The following is a 26,308-nucleotide window of genomic DNA, read 5'->3' on the forward strand; positions in this document are numbered from 1 at the left end:
GCAGCGCGGTCGCCGGTCTAGTCGCCGCACTAGGCGCTCCGCCGCGAGATACGTTGAGACCAAACTTTAAATCGACTCTTATATTATTACTATTAATAAGCGACGGAAGGAAATCATCGCGGTGTTCGAATTAAGGGTAAAAGATTTCGTGCAAAACGCAAGGTGAGCGCCACCTGGCTTCCGGCCTTCACCGCACTGACTCAACTCGGGCACCAGTCGCGCGGCAGATACTACAATACTCTTCAGATTTACACTTGCTTTACGCTAATATATTCCATAAAACAATAAAAACTCAACCGCCGAATGTTCTAGAGATAATTTAGAGCATCGTTAACAATATATTTACCTATAAAATAGATCACGATTGCGCCACACAAACGCACAAAGTAACTCCCGTGGCAATAGTCGCGCTAATCTTAGCGCTCGAGGCTGTCTCGTTCAGGTTTTTTTCGCGCGCAGTGCAGCTGCCGCACGCGCAGCCTCTCCGGCCGTTATCTCCGGTTCGCTCATAAATTACCTGCCCGGTACCCGTTACCGCTCTTTGAGGTCGACCGGAATGATATTTAAGTGAATTATTCTGTCGTCTTATTGTGAATCGTTTTCGCTATCATACTAATCAGGTCGTGACAAATGGTAGGCATATTTATTAATAAAACAAGTTACGTTTTTATATCCAATGTCATAGTAAACATCAACCACAAAGCACAACAACCAAACGGGCGCGAGAGGCCGCATAGTATTATTTCAATGAGTAAACTTTAATTGAAATACAAAAATGTGAATGTATGTATATAATATACAGAAAACGATACTCTTTTAATTTTAAAAGTAAGTAAGTCGACGCGAAATTTGACAAGGCATAAAAAGCAACATCGCTCTATATACACAAAATAAAAGTCGTCAAATATGGAAGGTTGCGGGGGCGGCCGGGGCGGCCGGGGGAGGCTCGGGGAGGCCGAGGCAGATGTGTCCGTCATTATGAACACCTGATTGCGTGCGCCGAGCGCTGCGTGCGCGAAGCCGGCACCACGACTCAACTGATATGACAATGTGCCTTATAATTTAGAGTTTATAATTTTCACTTGGAATAAGAATAACGTCCATGTAATCGTAGAATTCCCAGGACTAGGTTTCTAACTGACTCCAAATTGGAGCGTGAATTGTTTATTTAATTTTATTGACACTTTTTCAACCGAAATGCCTATCATTTTAAGTATTGCACAGATATTGCATAGCAGTACAAATGGCTAAATCAGTGACGCGACGTCGACCGGCGAAACGCACACGAATCCTAGGGGACCCCTGGCAGTCGTAATTGGTACAAAAACACAAAGCTGCACGGATAAGGACGGAGCGAGGAGCGGAGGTAGCGGATGAGACACGTGGCTCCGAGTTATTTGTATTGTATCCCGACTGCGACACACGTGCGGCTGCTGCTTTGCTCTTGTACGTACACTTTAACTTCGTGCAAATTAAATCTTCGTTTGAGTATAATTTTAACGAAATATATGTTTTGGAATAAAAATGTTTGCTAATTGAAAAACTTCAACGGAGTTCATTGACTGATTTTTATATAATGAACAATACGAGGTTGACACACTGTACATAAAAACTCTATACCTAATCAAATTATTTATTTCTTTTTAAGACTAACGCCGCAAGTTATCCCAAAATTCTAATCTCGGAACTTTATTTTTTGCGTCAACAATGTTCTCAATTGCGACTTGATGACTTAATAAGTTGCTTTAGATACGTTACGATATGAAATAAAAATTCTATCCATTGCTTAAGAATAAAAATCACAATGCCTGCTAGGCATATCCTAATAAGTGATAGAAAAAAATATCGCCCTTAATTCTGTGATATACACTAGTCCCCGCAATACTTCACTGTGTTTTGCAGTGTCATATGGTTTTTTTTTCTATTGTTAGGCAAACGCGCCATTGGGCTACTTTATTGTAAAAAGTTACACCACCGACTTATCACTAAACACTTAAAATATATATAATATGGATGGCATTCGAGGTGATACGTCTTTATAGTTGTAAACAAACTTAATGGCAAGTGGTCACACAATCACACAAAGATACTTTAAGGTACAGCCATGGGAGCTAAGATGTTTTTTCTCTCGTTACACTCGTTGTCAGGGTGTTTCTTTTTCCGAACCGGTGGTGTGTGTGTTTAATTTGACCATCAATAAGTAAGTGTCATGCTTCTATATTGAATAAAGGAATTTGAGTTTGACTGGCTAACTCATCCTTAATATTAGAATGTGCAATGACCGGGTGGCACGAAGCCCTACCGCCCAGTAAGTACGCAGTGTGCAACGAGCTTGACAAATATTGACTTTGCTACTGCTATCGACACACGCGGTCTGATCGATTAACGCAATATTAAATGAATATTTAATTCAAAAGCCGGAGCGTCCGCCGCACCTGCCGCTGCCGGGGCTCCGACGACCTGACCTGTAGCTGCAATCTATGCAAGACGAATATAATATTAACTTGCGCGGCGAACACACCTCGTGTTATAATAATGTTTTTCGTTTTTTTAATTAGTTAAACTGGTTTGTTTTATTTTCATTTTGCGACTAAAAGATTTCGACTAAGTAAAGTTAAAATAATCAGAATTTTGAGAACTTGTTACTTGATTGTTTTTTAATTCAAGAACAAATTATGTATAGGTCCCTCATAAAGTTTTGTACTTCCTTTGCAATATTACCTTGGGTTGATTCTCTCAGATCCGAAAACTGTTTGAGATGGAGTAGGTTAAGTGATAATAGGCAGTTCAAAATACAAAGCTAGCATAGCATTTTTTTAAATGTTCTGTAGCGAAACGATATCTAATATTTAAACTGATGTTTATTAAACCTGTGATGCGGAACGATGTGTAATACACATTTGTGTATTGACACATGTATTGTTTTATTTAACACATACGAATAAGTAAATCCGGTAACCGGGTGCCCGCTGCCCGTGGGTGGCGACTCACTGTTCCGCCTGCCTTTGTAATCAGCTCTTGCCCGTTCACATATATTCCGATACCATAATATTATTAAGTTAACTTCATGATTTTAGAGAACGACGTTGAATTATTTAAAATTCATTTCTTAATTAATGGTCATCGTATGTTATTAACACGATTATCAGAAATATTCATTATTTAAATTAATTTTAAGATCATAAAAAATGAATGAATGAAAACAAAAATATATCATTTGAAATATCCATTACAGGATTTTTAATATCTATATATATAAAATATCAAGTCCAAGGCTGACTGACTCATCACCGCCGAGCGTAAACTATTGAAGTTAGGGCCTTGAAAATTGGCGAGTTGGATCGATTTATTGAGTAGGCACCCACTAAGAAAGGAATTTTGGAAATTCTGCCTCCAAGGGGGTGAAATAGGGGATGAACGTTTGTTTTCATATAAAATGCCCGTCATTTTTAAAGTTAGAAGCATGAAATTTTATTTTGGGGTACTAATTAAAAATAAGTCGATACCTATTTCAGCATTTTTGGATATTCTATCCATAAAGGGGTTAAATAAGGTTTGAAAGTTTGTATGGTAGTCCGTAATTTTTTTAAGTTAGAGACATGACATGACGATGCAATAGGGGTTGCCATTTCGTATATATATGAGTCTGGAAGTCCGCCTGAAGTTAGATCCATGAAACTTTATTTTTAGAATACAAAAGAGAAATAAGTAGATATACATTTAAGCATTTATGGAAATTCTATTCCTAGAGGGTAAAATGAGTTTAAAAGTTTGTATGAAAGTCCGTTATTTATTATGAAAGAAGCATAAAACATTATTTTTGGAATATTGGACAAGAATAAGTTAGATGAGAAATAGTGTAATATATACTTTAAGTTCAATAGAGAACAGTTTGCGCTCCAAGTCAATTAACAAAGCACAAGGTCAAACCTTTAAAATGGACTGCATGGACTTGACTGAACTACCAGTTTTGTTTTACAATGAGGTCTTAAATTAACGCAATGTTTTAAATTAGTCTGTTCAGTTATTTATAACCATATTTCACGCGAGCAAAGAAGCGGGCAACAGCTAGTCTTTCTATAAATTTATTTTCTATATTTTTAAATTACAATCAGTAGGTACACTTATACAAAAGTTGATTTATGGATATTTATAATGAGATTGCAGTGTCTGTTTGCAATATTAAAATAACGACTTTTTACTAAATGAATATTTATGAATATGCACACAGTACTTGTACCAAAATAACATCTTTTGCAATTTTTGTTTTCTGTCTGTCTGTTTGTTTCAGTTAACTTCTGCAACGGGACTTTCACTGGCAGACAACTAATCTGATAAGGAGTTACTTAGGCTACAACAATGACTTTTTTTGTAAAGTGAAAACGCGCACGAAGTGGCAGGCTCGTCTAGTTAATAACAAAAACTTGTAAATTCAAAGGCCATTCGCAGTAGAAGGCGCTAACATGCACCGACTATAACAAGCTACTCAATTAGGATTTTTTTCGCACGTTACCTTGTTTTTATCATGGCGAAGCTTTTACATCGTAGGGCACCCTTAAATGCTTCGTACGAGGCGAGCAATAAGGACGAACAATACCAAGGGTCGTGCACAAGCCATTCCAACAAGCCATTCAACTTCGTGGCAGCTAAGCTGTAAGTGTTGTCAATCCTTCTCTTACCACCTTCCCTGCGGCGAGTCCTGACCGCTGCTGGTCGACCCTTTGTAAATGTTACCACTCACCTTAAGAATTCTCGAGTAAGTTGCCCTTGAATTGTCAGTATCATTAATTAAATTATTCATATAATATACCTACATTACGAAATAAATAATCTTAATTAAACTATTTACTCTTGAGTGTAAATTTGCAAAATAATTATATTGCTAGTTTTATATAATAAAAAAACGGCCAAGAGCGTGTCGAACACGCACATGAAAGGTTTCCGTAGCCATAAGATGGAAATTTAGCAATCTCTATTTCTACCCTGGCCCACTTTTGTATATAACATATGTATGTAACATTCCTACTTATTTTCACAGTTTGTAGGTAGTTATTTCCATACATTACCATTTAGTCAGGGCAACTGCACGTCATAAGTTGGTCGAGTTGTATAAAAATAGCTATGTATGATACATAGTCCGCTATAGTTTTCGTTGAAAGTACTTACTTGGAGGTATACCCCACACGATGGGGTAAGTCGAATTTTTTTTTCGAATTAACTTTTCGCTGTATGGGAACCACCAATTTTGGATTATCAGTATACATCTCTTCACCAATTTTCGTGGCAATCTGTGCAAAAACAGCGGAGAACGAGCCAGGACAGACAGACGGACAGACATGACGAAACTATAAGGGTCCCTAGTAAACTACGGAACTAAAAAGCGGCCAAGTGCAAATCGGACTCGCGTCAAGAGGGTTCCATTGAAAGAATCATTCAAGAATCAGCCAGCAGAGGTTTTCCCGTGGTAAAGGCGTCACTCGGAGTGCGGCCACTAGTTTCTTATGTTTTTTAATTATAGCTTCGCATTATGGTCATTAAGGTAGGGAATGTCATGCTGAAATTTTATTTTTATAATTACTTAAATTTGCATTTGTTCACTACAAACCGCAAAAAAGATGACCGATTGACCATATATTATTATTATTTAGATAGTTAATTTTATCTGTGTTCGTCCGGGAGTCACAACACGACAGACAGTCCTCTAGAGGTGCGGTTGTGTCCATTGTAACTTTAAATTAAAATGCATTACAAACAAAAACAAAACCATTGTTATTATATATATTAATTGGTTTTTATGACACTAGTTGTCGGACGCGGCCTAGCTCGCGTTTTAGCGACTTGGTTGTCACGCGACTCATGCGGCAAAAAAGTAGCCATGTCCTTCCTTAGAGTTCAAGTTTGTTTCATACCAATTTGCATCAAATTCGGTTGCATGATGCGTGTAAATATGCTCAATAATTCAGACCTATCTAAATTCCATGAAAAGCTGTTTTCCATGGTGTAAATTTTTATCGACTTCACTTGTCAATCGTATGCAATCCTGCTCCCATTCGGGTCACAGTAGTCTCAGCTATTGATAGAGTCACTGAGGACGTTCGAACTGCCATGGACAATAAGACAAAGCCTTTCTGTAAGGAATGAACACCGCAAAGGCCGCTCTCTCTCTCATTTTCTGTCCTTGATTATGCATATGCAATCTGTCCCAATCTTCCCGAGGACCAACTGAAGATGGACAGATTAAGCAAATTTTAAATCTTGCCATTCAGTTTATGTTCTGCCTCCGCAAATATGGACCATGTCTCAGATTGCTGTACAAAGCTCTTCCAAAACAATGGCTTTTTATAAATTAAGGGATACTGACTGTTGCTGACAACAATATTATGTACATTCAGAGTAACATTGATAAAATCAATGATAATCATTGTATGTGCAATAGGAGTAACGATAAGCTAATAACGCCATGTTTCCGACTCCGCAAAGTCAATAAATCCTTCTTGGGGCAAGGTATCCGTTTCTTTAATAAAATTCCTCAGACACTTTTAACTTTGCCGTTTCGTAAATTCAAATCGTTTATACAAAATACATCGCTAAAAAAGGCATATTATTCGAAACAAGATTTTATAGATGATAAAAAGGCGTGCAGTTAATACCCGTTAACTTCATAGCAGGATATATTAATTTAAATAATTGTATTTAACTAACATGACTTTGTATTTTTTAAATATTGAAAAAGAGTAACTACTGAGTTTCTTGCAGGTTCTTCTCAGTAAAATCTTCTTTCCGAACCGGTGGTAGCTCCACTTAATTATAAAATGACGATTAAAAAGTGCTTATAAAAGCCTACTTGAATAAAGTTTATTTTGATTTTTGATTTTGACTGTTGCATGATTATAAACGATGTGTTGTTTAACTACTAAATAATAAGAAGAATCTTTATTGCAAAACACTCTCCTAAACTCGATTTAACTTAATTTTAGGAAACGAACGTTACTTACCAGCGACCAGCTGTGGTGCTAAGAGTTTATAAAATTCATCACAAATGACTATTATTATAGTATTAAAATAGAATATTAGAAATAAAATTAAGTCGACATAAATAAAATATTAACAAAAAGAAAAACCGACTTCAAACAAAACAGTATTTTAAAACAAATTAAAATGCACTATAAAGTAATAAAAATAATTGCAAATTTAACACATTTTTGAGAGTCCTCCTAGGTAAAATGAAATGAAAAATATTAGACTACTTAAAAGTCGATTTACGATTATATTAACGTAGTTATACTTATTGTTATATTTGGAGCCGGTGTCAGCCACAGGCACACGCTTCAACAATCAAAAGAAAGAAGCGATACGAGCCTCTTGATTGACCCAGTATAATATCGTATAAAAGGTAATTTGTAAGAAACATTTCTTAAAGTATTCTCGTATTGTTTTTTGATAGATATAGTATAGGGTTGGCTGACACCGACTCCAAATATAGCAATAATTATAACTACATTATATAATCGTAAATCGACTTTTAAGTAGTCTAATATTTTTCATTTCATTTTACCTAGGAGGACTCTCAAAAATGTGTTAAATTTGCAATTATTTTTATTACTTTTAAGTGCATTTTAATTTGTTTTAAAATACTGTTTTGTTTGAAGTCGGTTTTTCTTTTTGTTAAAATTTTATTTATTTTTTGATTTTAAGTGAAGCTGATGTAGACTAACATTATTTTATTAATATGGATAGATTAAGCGTGCCGTTTATATGAATCAGAAACTACTTCAGGGACAATTTCAAAAGAAACTTTCGAATAAAGCAAAAATAGACTTTCGAAAATGCGGCTTTAATACGTCATGCGGCATAAACTACAAGGTACCACCCTCGAATGAGCTGTAATCGACCTCAGTAAAAAAACTTTGCAAAAGAGCTATTCGTATGCTATGTCGTACATCATATGACATCACATCATATACACAAAATTTGATTAAAGACAGAAAGAAATTCTGCCCCAAATCGCACCCTAACTGTAAGCCGTTTAGGAGTTCCGTCAATACATAGTATAAAACAAAGTCGCTTTCTCTGTCCCTATATCTTTAAAACTACGCAACGGATTTTGATGCGGTTTTTTTTAATAGATAGTGTAATTCAAGGGGAAGGTTTGTGTATATAATAAATGAACAATATAGTAAAGAAACACTGACAATTTTAGAAATTTGCAATGTGATGTCGTAAATAAACAAATTCTTTAGTATATTTAGTATCAGTATTGCACCCGTGAGAAGTCGGGGCGGGTCGCTAGTTGATTATAATATTCGATTATGACAATTACATGAACATAACCACGTTCCGGAAGGTGATTCTAATATCCAAGTAACCCATAAATAAAAGATTCGACCGAGTATTGCTAACGTCCTCCTCAGAATTGTTCCGTTCCCTCCCGTTCCCTTAATTTGTCATGGATCCTGTGCTCAGAACCTTACCAAACTTTCACCAAACTACCCTTAAAGTATATCCTTTATAATAAAAAAAGAATCATCAAAATTGGTTAACGTGATTTTGAGTTATTCACCTATTTGTCGCGCATATACATAATGCAAATCTAAGACTTATGTCGTTTTCATACGGATACCATCATCGGAAAAAAAAAAATGGGACCCCACGGGAAGCACTACCTTTCAAACAAAAAAAAATTTATCAAAATCGGTCCACCCAGTAAAAAGTTATGAGGAAACAAACATACAAAAAAAAAATACAGACGAATTGATAACCTCCTCCTTTTTGAAGTCGGTTGAAAACGAAATATGTGTAAGTTTAATCACGTGACCTCGCCAAACTAATAGCTTGCTACGTTTTGATTACTAACCTGATATTGATGAAGCCCATTGTATGAAACACACAACATTAAACATATTTTATATGCACGCATACATAATTGTGTATGTATGTGTGTGTAATTTTCTTTTGACATATTTTCTTGTTTCGGTTTTATAACTTTTACTCATCCCCTCACTGTCACAGTACATCGGTATCGGTGTTTCGATTAGTTATTGTCGTAGTATATTACGTCATGTGCCGTATTACTGTGGGGTATGCATTGTTATGTTATCCACAGTAACATTGATCACTGATCATTGCAATGCATGAAGGATAAACTTTTAGATAACTTCATGCTACTGACCGTGCAAAGATAGTTCATCCTTATTTCTTAATATATTCCACAGATATTTTTAACTTTGCTGGTTCATTGATTATAATCTTTTGTTACAAGAAACATTCATAAATAAGTCATATTACATAACAGAAGCTTACTTAGATGATACAATTGTGACTTTCAGGTAGGCATATATTTTATTTAACTGATATAAATTTGTAGCTGTAATTCTGGAAAAGAGATATGAGTCTCCTGTCAGTTTTCACGGTAGAATAAAATAAATGTAAATAAATTCCGAACGGATGGTCACTTTACATTATAGTTATGTAAAATGAGTAATTCTTGTAAAAACTTGCTTGAGTAAAGTATACTTTGATTTTAGTTTGAACTAAGGACCAGTCTGAGATTTGAATCGGATGGAACAATCTCAGAGTCAACTTAGCATTCAACCCTTTACTATTCACGTTTTCTCCTGAAGCCCAGCTCAACATCGAGCTGATCAGAATGACCATACTTTCATTGCTACGAAACGCAAAAACCAGAGCAACATTCCTGACAATTATGAAGATTTTTTTACGGCTGTGAAAAGGTACGGTGTCCAAGACACACTAATATTTCTTCCCAAATTCAAAGGTTAACGATTCGGCAAACCAATGATACGAATCAAGGATGCAGTCAGGCAATCAAACGCAACGCGTGGTGTGCTTAGAAATATTATCAAATATTGGAAATCGGTGAGCCAGTGGGACTCAGCCCTAACAGCCACAAAAGTAGCCTTGTTGTTGATAACAACCACTAACGACTAGGGATAGGCTTCTGCATCGCAAGCGGAGCAGAGGGAGTCGCAATAGCACATCAAAAAGATGTGTTCTGGTAACAGCGCCCAAGCTGTGCACGACACATCAAGGAACTGAAAAGCATGTTTGCACGAAAAACTTAGAGTTTACTCGTATACTTATAAATGCTTAAAAAGCGTTATCAACTTCGCCCAGTTGCAGACGCCATACGCTTGTCCCATTTTATGTTTGTCAATGACAACTGCATACGTAGGGACAAACAGCGGTAAGCGACCTTATTTATATTATGTTATGATAACCTGCTCGTTATTACATAGGTGCGTGTGAATTGTTAAGCAAAGATCCCTAAAGATGCTCAGTTGAGCTACTTTCACTTAATCATAAATTGTTAGAATACTTTTTAGACCATCACTCTCTGGACTTTTTCGTGTTATATGTTTTTAATGTAAACTTTGTTGGTTTTGTCCCACTTTGTCTTCGAGTCAGAAGTGGAGGCCATCGAACGGAATAAGTTCTATTCACAACTCAAACTTTTCCACATCTTCGCAAGAAATTGACTGCTGGCAATTTACTCTGACGAGTTAATAATTTATAAATTACAAGTTGGGCAGCATCACCGCTAAAGCCGCAACGCTAGTGTCGTCGACATGATAAGCAAGCGAACACTACTCACCCAATGACGCCGTTAAGCGCGTGCGGCGGGGCGGGCGCGGCGGCGGGCGCGGGCGCGGGCGCGGGCGGCGGGGCGGGCGCGGGCGCGGGCGGCGGCTCCAGCGCGAACACCGGCCCGAAGTTGTCCAGCAGCGACTCCACCAGCACGTTGTAGAACTTGAGCTCGAGGATCGAAGCCACCGTCTCGCGCTCCGCCCGCAGCAGCGTCGGCCCGAAGCACACCGCGAGGTTCGACGCCGTCATCAGGTTGCGGTCGCTCCTCGCCACCACCCTGCGGGGCAGCGCGGTCAGTGCGGGGCCCGCCGCGCCGGCACGCGGGGGGGCCCGGCGGTACTCACTTGGTGAGGTGCGCGAGGACCAGCCGCAGCATCTCGTAGTTGGGCTGCGGCAGCGCGTGCACCAGCGCGTGCAGCGCCGACACGCGCTCGCTGCGCCGCTCGCACTCTGCGCAGGAGGGGCGGTCAGGGGCGAGACCAGGGGACCATGGGTGCTCGGAGGGCTCGCGGTACGTGGACATTTGTCAAGACCAAACAGTATACAAATGACATACCACACACACATATATTATAACGATATCTCAAACAAGTGACGGTCGGCAAATAAGCATTCTATTTAATGAATATTTCTATACATCCTTTGAACATAGTACACATCTAAACAATTTTTCCTGTAACAGTCAAAATAATAGTGGATATGCTAATACAATTAATTTGTCATCTGTTGATATTTCACTTGCTGATTCGTAAGTATTTGAAAACCTTAAATATTAAAAAAGGTAGCGGACCCGACGGTATACCACCTCTTTTTCTAAGTAAATGCTATATGACTATATCTGTTCCTTTACATTTATTGTTTTGTATTTCCCTTCATACATGTACTATGCCTTCAATTTGGAAACAGTCTTATATTGTGCCTATTTTTAAAAATGGAGATAGACATGATATCAAAAATTATCGACCTATTTCGAAATTAAGTTCAATTCCAAAACTTTTTGAACGTATAATTTATGACAAAATTTTTCCAAGCATACGTCCCATAATTATTGACCAGCTGCATGGATTTATTAACAAGAAATCAACTGAAACTAATTTGTGTGAATTCACTGACTATGTTTTGACTGCAATGGACAAAGGATATCAGGTGGACGTTGTGTACACCGATTACTCCAAAGCGTTTGACAAAATCTCTCATTCTATCTTAATAGCAAAAATGGAGTTCATCGGTGTACATGGTGACCTCCTTAGATGGATCAAGTCATATTTATTGAATAGAAGTCGAGCCGTGACTGTGAAAGGGTATTGCTCATCTTTTCTACCCGTTCCATCTGGAGTCCCTCAAGGCTCACATCTTGGACCGCTGTTTTTTAAAATATATATAAATGATGTTGTTTCGGTATTTGCATCATCTAAATTTCTGTTATATGCTGATGATACAAAAATTTATAAAATTATTAAGAGTGTTGATGATTGTATTAATCTGCAAAAAGATTTGAACTTACTTAGTGATTATTGTACTACCAATTCGCTGTTTTTGAATATAAAGAAATGTAAAGAAATGTATAACATATACCAGAAAAAGAAAAGTGATCATTTACAACTACCGATTTAAGGAAGATGATATAAAACGTGTATCAGTGGTCAAAGATCTTGGAATAACACTCGATTCTAAACTTCTTTTCGTTGAACACATAAATTCCATAACTTCTAAAGCGTTTCGTATGCTAGGATTTGTGCTGAGGATTTCCAGAGAGTTTAAGCGTGTTTCAACTTTTGCTCTTTTATATAAATCATTTGTGAGACCTATCCTAGAATACGCTTGTCTGGAATCCACAGTATAGTAAATAGTAGAATTCATCGAAAATATTCAGGAAAAGTTTTTAAAATATTTAAAATTTTCGTCTATAAATAATTTGAATCAAATAGAAAAGATACCGACAACTGAACAGAGACGATTTGAACGTGATATGGTGTTTTTATATAAATTGATCCACAACATATTTAATTCCCCTTATGTCCTTTCTAAAATAAATATCAAGTGTTCTCGCCCTGGCAGTCGCAACAAATCTATTTTTGATTTTCCATTGACAAAAACTAAATATACAGCAAATGCATTTATTAATAGATCATCTAAACAGTACAATAAAACATTTATTGAATGTGATATATTTCATCTCACCCTTAAAAATTCAAGTACATTGTAGTTTCAAACTACAAGTAAAAGAAATATTACACTCTGAAGAGCCTTAATTTACTCATGCATTTTTAATTAATTAATTATAATTTGATTATTTATTATTAAAATATGTTTTCTTAATTTAAAAATTAAATTTATATTAAATTAAATTATATAAATGAATTATATAATTTCATGCACCTATTAAATATAAAAAATGTCTTGTTTTGTACTTACTTATGATTAATTTATAAATGGAAACTGTTTTGGTTTAAGAATTGTTTTATATATTTTTTATTTTATTGTAATTATTTCACTGTTTGTTTCCTGTATACTAAATAAATAAAAAGTACTCACTGGCGGCGGCGAGGAAGGCGCGGTGCAGCTTGCGCGTGAGCAGCGGCTCGGGCAGCGCGCGCAGGTAGGCCTTGAGCGCGGACGTGAGCGTCTTGCTCTCCCACTCCAGCGGGTCGGCCAGCGCGGCCGGCAGGCGGCGCTCGCGCGCCAGCGCCACCAGCCGCGACACCTTGGAGGCCACGCCCGCCACCCTGCGCCCAGACGGTTACGCTATTCGAGCCTACGTGTCACTAGCGACGCCCCTCGCCTCGCGGCCGAGTCGTACCTGTAGAGGCCCTGCTCCTCCAACCCGCGCGCCTCCAGGACGCCGATGACGCGACGCACGAACGCGAACCCGGCGTCGTCCAGCGCCCACGCCTCGCCGTCCCCGCCCACCCCGGCACCCCCCAGGGCCGGAGCGCTCTGTACGCACGATTACGTCATTAGATGCTCCTCCAAAATAGAGTAAATCACATAGTTTGTAAAAACATCACAAAAAGCAGGCACAATACTTTATTTAACGCATCACTAACATCCGTGCCCCCTGGGTGGGTAAGGCTCACCGAGACGTGCGCGGGCTGCGCGTCGAGCGCGGCGAGCCAGGCGGCGCGCTGGCGCGGGCCGGGCGCCTGCAGCGTGAGCGGCGCGCGCTCGCGCTCGGCCGGCAGCGCGTCGAGGCAGAAGCGCCGCTCGGCGTCGGCCGCGGCGCGCGCGCCCGCCAGCGCCACGCGCTCGGCGCCGCCCGCCTGCAACACGCGCGCGTCAGCGGGGCCGGCCGCGCCCGCCCCCGCGCCCGCCCCCGCCGGCCCCGCTGCCCGCCACCTCACCGTCTTCACATTGATCTGGTTGTACGGCATCAGCGACAGCGTGCGCGAGCCCTTCTCGTACGAGCAGTACTGCTTGCTCCACGTCGTGCCGAACGCCTCTGCGGACGATAGCTCTGCGTTACTCTCCGCTCCGGGTTGGAGATGTGTTCGTCAAACAAATAAATGAGTACTGACTTTTCTCCATCAGGAACAGGTACCCGGACACGCCGCCCGAGCCGTCCTCCATCCTCTCGTCCTCCTTGTTCTGCAACGAGACAATTCGACTCAGTATCCGCCGCCGCGCGCTGGTACCGCGCTTCCCTCTAGTACGGTCAAGCTCACCATCTGTCGAACTTCCATCATCTTCTTCATGAGTGATTCCGTTTGCTTGCTCGTCTCCTCGAAGTTACTTCTCGTCTGCAAAGTGGTAAGAGCGTGAATACGACGGAGCTCACGGACGCGCACTCACACAGCCACGCTCACGCGCATGCGCACACGCGACCTCGTCGGCCCGACGCGCCGACGCGCTCGCTGAGCGATTCTATCCTATTGCAGTTATTCGACTGATGCTAAATAACGGTTAGGTAACGCATTTTTGCAAAATCAACAAAAACGTAATTATAAATAAACACAAAAACGGTTATTCGAAAAGAAAATGTAAGCGGAATGAATTAGTCATTATTGCATGACGCCAACACGAGTGCATAGAGACAGGCGGGTGGACCTACTCTCGGCGGGGCGGCCGTCGGTACTGTACTGTACTGTGCGACGCGCACACGGTACGGTACGACGTTACGGCTACCTGCCAACGCATAACGCAAACGTTACTATCGCAGTCCGGGGGCGCCTACGGGCGACTACGGGCGACTCCGGCGGCGGCGAGGGCCCGTACCCGCTGGATGCGCAGCTGCAGGTCGCGCACGAGCGGCTCGGCGTCGGCGTGCACGTCGTGCGCCGTGTGGTGGAAGGTCCACCAGCCGAACACGAAGCCCAGCAGCGTCTCGACCAGCTCGAACTTCTTGCGCTCCTGCACCGCCTGCAGCTGGAACACGTACTCCAGCGACGCCTGGCAGAAGTCGCGCTCCGCCATGTCCATGGCCGCGTCCGCCTGCGACGCCGATCGGAACGCGTTACTCAACTGACTCGCGACAACTGACGGCGAGCAATACCAGGAGTAGAGTTACCTCTTGGAAGACATTTTCCGGTTTCTTCGTCGAGAGCGAGAGCGTCCGTTCCTGGCTCTGGCAAAATTTGGCAGTCTTCTTGTCGAATTTCTTTTTACCTTCCTAAAGACATAAGTAAAGTAATGTAAAGTAGGCCTCCTCTTCCATTAAGGAGAGGGTTTGGAACATATTCCACCACGCAGTTACATGCGGGTTGGTGATATGCATATGTGGCGTAATTTCGATGAAATTAGACACATGCAGGTTTCCTCACGATGTTTTCCTTCACTGCCGAGCAAGAGATGAATTATATAATTAATGTGTGCGCTTCATTTGTGTTTACATTTATATATATAGTGGTGCTTGTCTGGGTTTGAACCATCATCGAAATCATCGGTTAGGATGCACGCGTTCTAACCACTGGCCATCTCAGCTGATAAAGATATGATAACGCTTAAATATAATTATGCCGATTTGAGTATTAAGGTTTTAAAATTTGTTACGTTACCTTAACAGCACCTATGTGATCTTTGCGAAAGCGTTCGAGGGGCTGGATGATCTGCTCGTGCGCTCGGCCCAGCTGGAACGATATAAGGGTCTTGTTACAAATAAATTATTATTTTATTTATTGAACAAGTTTTAGTATAGTAAAAGCGTAACTTATAATTATGGTAGCGTAATGATTAAGGCGGCGCTGATGCTGCTCTTCCCTGGCTCAGAAAAGTTAACGGCAAAACCGTTGCCGTTGACCGTGTGCCCAGTGCGATTTCGAAATACGAGAGTGATACTATTGTGATACTCCTGTGCTCACGCGCACGCTCGCGCCCTATAGTGTGTCCTGCGACGTTGGCTCGTATCACTCGTTATTCACTCGATCACCCTCGTGTAGTAGAGTATAAGTTAGCGATTTATAAGAGCGATTTGGATTGTTATATTAAATATGAAATTAATATTTACTGTTTAGGAATTCTACAATAAAGTTACTGTTGTAATCATAATCGAAGAAATATTGCATTTAATGCATGTGCTAGTTAGTTATGTGATAATTATTGTCTGCTCGCCGCGGCGACCAATAAACCGCGCTCCGTTTGTTATCTCACTGAGGCGTCAAACCAAACAGCTCGAGTTAGCGCATACGACTGCGTCAGATGAGCGACGAACATCTAGCTACGAAATAAAAGTATGCCGGTCGCGGCAGGTATGCGCAAGCAGTACGTAAGCGGACCTTTGACTGTGACAAGTTCTGCTATAAAGTAGTACGTGTAAATAAACGCGCGAATATGTCAGCAATAGATAGTCGCCACTCGGGGGTAATACTAATGAGCGAGACACGCACAAGTCGCGTCACATTCCCACGCGCGAGTGTGACGACACGCGCCGCGACGAGGCTCCGTGAATGCTAATTACAAGCAACGCTTATCACACGTCAGAGCAGATCCCATACACGGCTCATAAATAAACGTGCGCAAGTATTGTAGAGTTGGTTTGCAACCGAATATATTAGAGAAGGTCGTCACTCGTGACACAATAGTTTGTTTATGAGTTTAGAACACACTCGTATTATTTATATAATAGTTTACAGGTTGGCACTAGACGCCGCGCGCCGGTGACAATACTATAAACCAAGTTACTAGTGGGTCGGCATTTGTCGTTCTTTCTGTGTTTATAGTAACGTGATATAAATCGTTTACATTACGATAGCGGTGGCTGCACGGCTGCGTTTAAGATTTACATGTCGAGGTTCACTTTAAACCAAGATCTCTAGCGCTGTATCGAGTCTAGCCTAGAGGGCGAGCAAACAACTACCTGCCACAGAATGTCTTTATAAACAACGTTCAAAGCTTTTTGTTATTTAAGTTACATGCTATAAAGTGCCATACTGGTCTGTATTAAATGCACAATGTATTTGATGTACTTAATTGGATAGGAATTAATGCTGTTATCATGTAAAATCGCTCCAAAAATAGGCCTTGTATCGTAAAAAGTAAAACTTGTTATTGTGGTTTATTTCTAAGAGATAGACATAGACCGCCATTTTTGTAGATCTTTTGAAGGTGTACAATATTGTAGTATATTACTTTGATCTATCTATCGAAGATCTAAGCATACACAGGGACAGACAGACGGCCGCGAGCGATTGTTTTATACTATGCCGGTTGTAATGGTAACTGGGAGACTCTGTGCAAGTGCTGTTTGGAAATTCAATTAGTTTTCAAATTCATCATCGCCTAGTTCCTCACACAATGCTCAAATAACGGATAATCAATAATCAAGTACGTGTTTATGCTACATGGCCACAGCAAACGTGGACAAGCAGTCTAAGCGCAGCGCAGGTCCCACTTATTGCGCTAGGTCGTCGCCGGTCGCTCGGCCACTTGTCATGCGCGGGCCGACAGCGATAGTAAAAGTGCAGTGAAGGCCGCCCGCCGTACTGTCCACTACGCCCCGGCCTGCGTCACGCGCGCTAGCGGGACCTGCCAGCGGCCGTGAGTTGCGTATTACAATATACGTGAGCGTAAGTTTTATAATGAAAATACTTTATAGCATATCTGCTTTGTACATCGCGCCCATGTTATTTCAGTTGATAGAAAAATAATAAATAGTTTTTAACCTTGGCGCTGGTTTGCCGTTAAATAAATCTCCAGCTATTTCGCGTGAAACGTAAGGTTGAGCAGACGCCCGCCCGCGCCCCGCCACCCGCTCCCGCCCGTCGGCGAGCGCGTCGGTACATGGTTATGGTATTTCATCGAGTTTCATAATGTATGGTCAACTATCGCAACGTTCGCCGGCGAGCTAACGAGGGCCAGGGATTAACATAACCGGGATCGAGTGTAATTGCGCGGTCGCGGCGGTCGCGGCGGTCGCTGGCGGCTTTCACTGCCCGACAGCCTCACAGCGGACACCTGCTCCGCGGGAGCCGGCTTCGATTTCATTAGCATTTTACAAATAGAACTCACGTTCATGAATCAGCTATGGGTATGGCGAGTTTGTTACGGATGTTACGGCAGCGACATAGACGCATATTTTTATTAACATTAATTTCTCAGGTAATAATAATCTGATAAGTGTTTACATTTGATAACGGTAATGACGTAAGGCGGATATTGTTTTTCTTATCGAGGACCATTAATGAAGGACGATAAAACAAAACCGAGCATTGATGACAATCGTTAAACTATTATATGTGATCCACGGACACTTAGGTATGCCACGCTAGAATAATCGTACAAACTTTAAAAGTATCAAGTTTTCTGCTGTTCGAGCAAACTTGATAGGTACTTTTAAATTTTGAGAGGGCATGGGGGCGTAGCACTGCTGGTCTAGTCGCCGCGCCCCCCTCCACTTTTAACGTGTTATTCTTCGAATCACATATAAACTAGTCAATAGGTTACAATTAGCTTTACGAAATATTTCAAATGGTCTTAGTTTAAGCCAAACCGAAGATGAGGAGTAACAAAATAATAACAGGTGTCAACCACTGTCGGAGCCACACTACACTAAACATTTACTGCAACTGGAGTGATCGTTTAGTCGATGGTGTAAAAGATAATGTAGTTACACAAAACATTAAAATTTCAACGACACTATTAAATTTTTTTTTTCAGAATATCGAGCTACGAGTAAATATAAAATAACCTACCGAATAAATCTATAAGTACTTCCATTATTAACGAGAAGACATAGACTCCTTTTATTAAATCACCTCTCATGGGGCTTAAATGGGGGTGACGGCAAATGTATTAAGGTAAGGTTGTCATGCATTTTACTGCAAAGGTCTGTTTAAAACTTAGCTATTAGTACTAGTATTACACCTAGGATTTAACGTAAATTATTTTTATTTCAAGTCGAAGGGATTTGGTTACATTGTTTAAACTCACTGTGATCCAAGTATACGCTAGTCGAGACATGTGCCAACAGCACTATGTCATAGTTCCGCATGCTGTAAGTGCTTTGTAAAATATTATCACATCAATAATAACAGGTTTAGCTTGCTCGTTTCATCTCTATTTACTCAAATCGCAATAACCAGACATATTCAATTGAAACGTTGCTTCAGAACTCGTGATTCTTCAAATTAAAATTAATCTAAACGTTTGCGTGAGCCATTATCTACTTTTTATTTATTTCGTAAAGGGGGCCCGTCGCGGTATAACTTTCAATATTGTTATAACATCAGCACAGCCCGCTTGTACGTACTTATAACGAGCACTTTGTCCGTATCAAAATAAATGTTGTCGAGCATTTTCCGCTATTAGAATTGTTCTTTGACATTTTGAAAAGTATATCAGTAGTTTACAGAAATCGAAATAATGTTTAAAAAACATATGAGAAAAAACCGCTTGGGGCGTGCGGTGCGATGTTTCAACAATGGGCGATAAGGCCGTCATCGAACTGGCGGCCAAAGTATTACATTCCCGGCGCAGGTCGAGTCTCCTCGCTGGGACTGAGCCGGGCACCATATTATATACATTTTACACAATATAATATGCCTTGATCTTACTTTTATTATAGCATATAATAAAACAGTAGGATCTGAGAGTGAGAGAGAATGGTGTTATGAGAAGGGCAAGATGAAGGAACCTACTATCTCCGAAGCTGCTGCTGGCTTTTTTGATTCTATTAGCAATCAACTAGACTAAAGGGGCATAATATACATGACGTGAACTAAAGCCACCTACGACATAAAACGGGCACGGCGCGCTAACAACAAAGGCCTGCTAGGTAACCGGAAGGGAAGACCCTACACTAGATGAGAGGACGAGAATAAGCTGGTTTCTGGAAAGCAAGAGTATTTTGGTTTCGAATAGCTTAATCTCGAGATCATTGGGCTTCTTTGGGGGAACTCTCCACCTGATAACTAAAAAAAACTAGAATATAATAATAACAAAGTTAAAATTAGTTATAAAGAACTACTACACCTAGTTTCATGATGTCGTTTATTATAAGACAAAAATTTGATTTTAATTAACAAGAATTAACAAGAAACTCGGTAGTTTTATTTTGCAGCGATTAAATTACACAGACCAATAATTAAATGCAATTGAATTATTATTTAATCATCTATGTCATTATTTATTGAGTAATATGCATTTTTGACCAAATGTTGTATGTTAACCGTTATGTTAGATTTAAATTTATTAGCTGAAATCTGCCGTTATGATTTTGTTTGATTAAAATCTTAAAGAGAAACAGAATTGGTTTGATCGAAAATAAAATTAAAATGGCATACACATTTTCTTATCGAATATTTTTTACCAACAGGCGAACACATTTAAATAATATTATATCATTACTTTATTTTCATAATTTCTGGTTGAATATCTTTTTAAATAATGCTGGAAGTTTTTATGACTACATAACTTTACGAAAGATTGTCTTAATTCCAGAAATTAAATAACATTAAAACTGAGATAATGGCAGTTATTTTTGTACTCTCCAGTCCGGCAGTTATTAGGGGAGAGTTGGTTATATCGTACTGCCATTTAAATCGTACCACTTCCAAATTTCCAACTAAATCAGTATTTTTTTCAACTTTGGCAACACCAAATCATAGCCCTGCGCAATCCCCCGCCGCCCGCCAGTTGTAATTGATGTGAATTGACTAGCGTGCGCGTGAGTGAAAAAATATATTTTTTTGTCAATGTTACTGCAAATTTTGTCGCAAATTCGTAAGGGTATAACTCGTAAACAAAGTAAGATACAGATACTCAGTTTTCTCCTTTCTACTACAAATATAAACTAGATTATTTATGATTTTCATTGCGTGGCTCAGGTTTGAGGTTATGCCGGAATTTTGATATTATTTTTTAAATTACCTTGTTCGTTAAATCGTACCACTTGGTAGTTGGGTAAATTGTACTGGTACGATTTAGCCGACTAGTCTAAACGCATATATTTAACGGGCTTTATTTATGTTGTTATAGATGACCGACACTAAAGCTAAAATTAAATATTACAATTGGAACAAGGAGGACCTAGAAAGGGCTATTGCAGCTTACGAAAACAAAGAATCAAGTTTGAACCAAATTTCAAAGACTTATTCTATACCAAAACCTACAATTCTACGGCATGTAAAAAAGAAGAATAAGATTGCTATTGATAGAAAAATCCAAAAAGGGAGACCGGTTATCTTCGATGTCGAAACTGAAAATAAGTTGATGTTATAATGAACAATTAATTAATTACGCTAACTAACTGATGTCACGAGTCGTTGCGGGAATTCTGCGGATTCCATTCAAAAGCGGGGAGACCGTTTGAACTCGAATGATACTTATGAATAGCAACAATAGTACGGCACTTAATGCAGTCGGATAGTCAAGTTAATACTGAGCTATGAAACAGGAAGAGGACTCACCATCCGGTCGCGCTCGTCTTCGATGGTGCGAATGAGCTGCGCGAAGTGCTGCAGCGAGCGCCCGATGACGCGCTCGTCCTCCGTCATGGAGGCGCCGATGCACGCGAACTCGAACTGCTCCATGCTGGCCGCCAGCGCGAGCTGCGCCGCGCCCAGGCCTGCCGTGCAGTCTTTACGTCAGCGACAGCGTGTATGGTGCATTCAACATTTAGACTACAGATCCCAACAACAACTTCACACGTTTTGCCTTCACGTGAAATTTATACAAACTCTAACAGGATGCTGCACACATCATAAATTAGTTTATACAGGGGTGAATTAAAATTGTAGACGGTCCGTCTTATTGTGATATCCGCCTTGCGCGCATTACTAACCTAAGACGTATTCGACACTCTCCAATAATACCACATTATCAGTTACAGAGGGGTCGGTTGTTGCTTGGAGTTACGCTTAATTAAACATCTGATCCAGTAGAAGATAAGTTGTATGCAAAACCGTACGGAGGGAGAAGACTGCGTACATCTATTATATAATTAGAAAAACGGTTGTCCTTATCCAATATTACCGCCGATTGAATTATAATATTCAAAATAAGTCTCTACGTCAATGATGTTTTAGTAAACAGATTATGTTATTAACGCGCAAAAAGTGAAGACTAGAAAACGTCCTAATTGGGACGTTTTCCTTTAGTCGTTTTACGTAGTAATACGTTATAATACATCATAATTACGTAGTAATACGTTTTGCGTAATTAAAACATCTAATTATCCCTTTTACTTATTGTTCTTATCAAGCTATTCGTTTTACTTTTAATGAAATGTAAAAATAAACTAAAATAAACGGTCCCCGGCGCGGCACACTTTTTTCTGTTGTTTAGTATGGATATAACATATCTGTTTATTAGAATATCATTGCTCTACGTTATATAGGATATATTCCAGGTGGCAATGATTATACATAGTTGTCTGATTGTCTCTAAAAGATTCGTCATCGTAAACAAAAACATTTCTTTCTTGTCTTTATTCAGTATTCTTTAAGTATTTAATAATTATTTCATATAAAAAATTGTATAGTTAGGTATTAATTGTAGGCGTTTACTGTCAAAATATTGTCGTTACTACTTAGTATTTCGAACGCAGAGAGATAACAATAAGTATTATTGTTAAAACATGAGTAATATGTAAAGTTTATTAAAAAAATAATTCTCCTGGTCCGCAGACAGGTTGGGCAGCTGGAATCTTATAATATGAATTTAAAATGTATGCGGAAGTTTCTAAAATATGTTTAGTTAGCCTTCTGATTATGTCGATAGGTGAAGCGATTATTATTTTTAGTATTACCTAATACGTTACACTAAACCACGGCAGTATCGAACGTGTGCCTTCACGAATGTCTGTTCTCTTCTACATCGTATTTCGAGTTTCTCATTTGCTCCATTGTTTTCCGATTGTCTATTTTTCATGGCACCGATACACTTGTATTTAATGATGTGTACAACTACATAACTATTACTCATCATTCGCGTCATATGTTTCAATAGTTTGAGATAGTGAGAAGTCGTGATTGGTTGTACATCAGTTGTTACAGTAAGACTCCGCCGATGTAATATTACGTGAGAGATGGAGCGGCTTCCTCGAACTACAATAATTAAAAATAAAATATACCTTTGAATTCAAGTTTTTTTAATTATAAATAAAATCAATATTTTTCTTATAATTGTTACGAAATGTAGCAGGGAGTTAATTCGTTGCTAGGATATATTAATTAATCACGTTTCAAGGCCATGATTAGAAATTATAAAGATAAACATGTAGCTATCAGATAAGAGAACGAGTGTGTACTGTGTAGCCTCACGGCGAGCCGGCGCGCAGCGTCACCGCTGCTGACAAACTTACTCCATACTGATCAATCGTATCGGGGATCAAACCATTTTATGTATATACTTATCTTCTTTGATGAAGTAATACCGTTTTTAAGACAAATGCTTTAATCTGCAATGGCATCAATAACAATGTACCACGCAAGATTAGGAATAATATGTGAGCCATATCAATGTATTTTCTAAAACTGTTTGTCGCTATTGAGGGAAACAAGTACAGGTAGGCGCTGGACAGTCGCGCCTTCAGGGCCCGTATCTGTTATATCAGCGCTTATCAGCGTGACTCGTCGTACTCGACTCATGTAAGGCATCGACAGTAATTGCTTTTTATAATATTCGTTTTTATATACTGACTCTCGTAATGTATTTCGATGAATTTAATATCGAGTTTTATGCAGTTTGTATCTTTTATATTGAGGATACTAAGTCCGTAAGGGCTTTTCAAACATAATATGTTTAGGCACTTGATCATGCTTACTGGGGGTATTTTTGTAGAATGACTATACATATCTATATTCTATAAAAGAAATTTATTTTTATAAATCATATTGCTGCGTTTTAATTCTAATTCGAAATATTCAGTAGCTCTACAAAGCTGGCCGATTTACACCTCATGGGTTAGGCTTTTCTGTCACCTGTCATCTACAATAGATATTAAATACACCTGTGTTTGCACACACACACCTGCCTCACAATAATTGATCTTAGGTGGTAAGCTACTCTTTATTTATTCCCAATTCTATTTGCTATATGAGACTTTTTTTAATCATAATTAAATATGAGCTTACAATTTGCTTCCTTAAATTAGAATAGTTGTATATATAATCAGGCACAAGAACACTTAGCTTGCATCAGTTCCAAGTGATGTGTGAATCTGATCCCGTTTCCCACTAAAACATATTCCACAGTATATGGTTTATATATACTCTTATTAATGTGACATAAGTTCATGATTATTGTAAGTATATCATACAACTTGTTACCATATTAACAAGAATGTAATATTAAGGCCAAATAATAACACATGTAATCATAACTTATGACTCATGTGTTACTCCATACTCTCAATAAAATGTCCCAAAACACAGGTTGCTCTGTGAAGCAAACAAGCCAAAGCCATTGATACCAACTGGATACTAGTTTCAACTGACACACATGTTACTTGAAACAGATGAATATTCATTTACACTGTCCGTGTCCTTAATATTGTGTATAGAGAACTGATAAGCGAATGCTAATGACATTATTGTTATTGATTTTAGTGTTTGCGTTGGTGGGAGTTATGGCCGATGATGACCAGGACAGTGACTCACCTACATGCCTACATCGTCGTAAATATGGCACTCTCACACTAACACAGTGTATAGTTTACACAAGAGACTCTTAACACTAACACTTCAATTTTATATTTACCTATTTTTAAATATAACAGAAACCTTGTCACTGTGTTAAATACAATTATGGAGAGGATAAGGGAATGAATGAGGTCTTAATCAATAATATATTACAACTGCTATATATCTCTCTCAACTCAGTACAAAAATGACATAAACACCTTATATTTGTTTACAGTTTGGTAAGAAAGAAATAAAAAATTAAGCACATTTCAAGAACTTGAAACATGTTTACTTCTGGTCATCCATTGAAACCCACAAATGCACAAACATATATACAAAGCACAGAGACACACACATATATTCCTTTACTTTGTTGCACTTGTCAAGCAGAGTGGGGTTTGCTTGTAAAGATACTCTAACAAAAGGAAGGGGTCGAATATAACAGTGTATTTTCATTATAATCTAATTAGAAAAAAAAAGTTTTTATTTAAAAATGAGTAATACAGTTAATTTAATAGTAAATTCTGTAGGAATCATAAAATGAGCAACATATATAATCAACCACAAGTCTTCTCCCTGACTGAGCTACACACACATCCACAATGCAATAAATGACATTATGTGAACAATACTTTCAATTAAGCAGCAAGGTTGTATAATCTTAGAGCCCTCAAGGGCAGGAACTACAAACTGGCAAGTTCATATGTAAAGGTCTTGTTTACTTTTACTTTTGCAATCCTCAGCCGCCCAGCCACTGCAGCAGCAGTTGTAATCTGTGCTATCTGTGCAAATGAAGCTATTCATGGCAAAGCTTGTCATTTCAAGCTTTTCATTCAACACAACTAATGGTCATCTCATAGCAGATTGTGTTAAGATTTATTTAAAATTATGCAAAGCATCTAACTTGGAGTTTGTTTATTTAGTTTAATACTTTGTTCTTCTTTATTAGTCATACAATTGTTGAATAATCCTTTGCCACCTAATTTGTAGTAAAAAAAACCATGTAAGCAAGTATTGAAAACTAATTAAATTATGGACACTTTAAAATATTACAAATACAGAAGATGTGTTGTCAAGTCATATTTAATAGAACCTTCAACATATTTGTTTGGTAATTAAGGTAATAGTGTTTCAAGTTATGTTAAGTTGTTAGAACTTGCTTTAACTTTATACTTCCAAAAGGATTTAAAATGTGTAACCACATCCTTACGTTTAGCAGCTTGTACGACATCCTTGACCTCCTTGATGAGCCTCTTTATCTGCTGACTCGTGCGCTCGAGCTCCTTCTCGTGACGCTGAAGGTTTTCGCGAAAATGCGGACTGTCCGCAAGACACTCGGTAAATTCGAGCGGCTGCAGGCCCACGCCCATCCTCGCCCACTGCGCCTTCTGCGCCTAGTCCGCCTTACTGTTGCACCAACAACACTTTCACCAACCCTTTGACGACATTGCGCCCTTCGCACAACACTATAAAAGGACGGAATATTTTTGATAATGGGACGAAGACACCATTCGATATTTAGTTCACTACACTACTCGTAAATTTAATAAAAATGGTAACATAAATATTTCGATTCAATACATCATTCATCGCAATAGATATGTAAAATACTGACACTGTCACTTAAGTTAGTCTTGACTCTGGGGCTT

General features: G+C 39.1%; 1 protein-coding gene across 3 annotated transcripts in view; it reads right to left on the reverse strand.

The window, feature by feature from the left end:
* LOC124537929 (rho GTPase-activating protein Graf-like) overlaps positions 1-26,308 on the reverse strand; it is a 28,910-nt gene extending 2,602 nt beyond the window's left edge. For 2 of the 3 annotated variants that reach the window (XM_047114890.1, XM_047114889.1), the window contains exons 1-13: positions 25,870-26,308; positions 21,444-21,601; positions 15,597-15,668; positions 15,110-15,211; positions 14,818-15,033; positions 14,268-14,342; positions 14,121-14,190; positions 13,947-14,044; positions 13,683-13,865; positions 13,406-13,542; positions 13,141-13,331; positions 10,950-11,055; positions 10,613-10,882 (exon numbers count right to left, since the gene is read on the reverse strand). In XM_047114890.1, the coding sequence (XP_046970846.1) occupies positions 10,613-10,882; positions 10,950-11,055; positions 13,141-13,331; positions 13,406-13,542; positions 13,683-13,865; positions 13,947-14,044; positions 14,121-14,190; positions 14,268-14,342; positions 14,818-15,033; positions 15,110-15,211; positions 15,597-15,668; positions 21,444-21,601; positions 25,870-26,029 (1,838 nt within the window). In that variant the 5' untranslated portion in view covers positions 26,030-26,308. Of the gene's footprint in view, positions 1-10,612; positions 10,883-10,949; positions 11,056-13,140; positions 13,332-13,405; positions 13,543-13,682; positions 13,866-13,946; positions 14,045-14,120; positions 14,191-14,267; positions 14,343-14,817; positions 15,034-15,109; positions 15,212-15,596; positions 15,669-21,443; positions 21,602-21,817; positions 22,052-25,869 lie in introns of those variants that run through there. The other variant, XM_047114891.1, reaches the window with a different exon arrangement.

This window comes from Vanessa cardui, chromosome 19 (genome assembly GCF_905220365.1).
Source record: "Vanessa cardui chromosome 19, ilVanCard2.1, whole genome shotgun sequence".
Classification (NCBI taxonomy): Eukaryota; Metazoa; Arthropoda; class Insecta; order Lepidoptera; family Nymphalidae; genus Vanessa; species Vanessa cardui.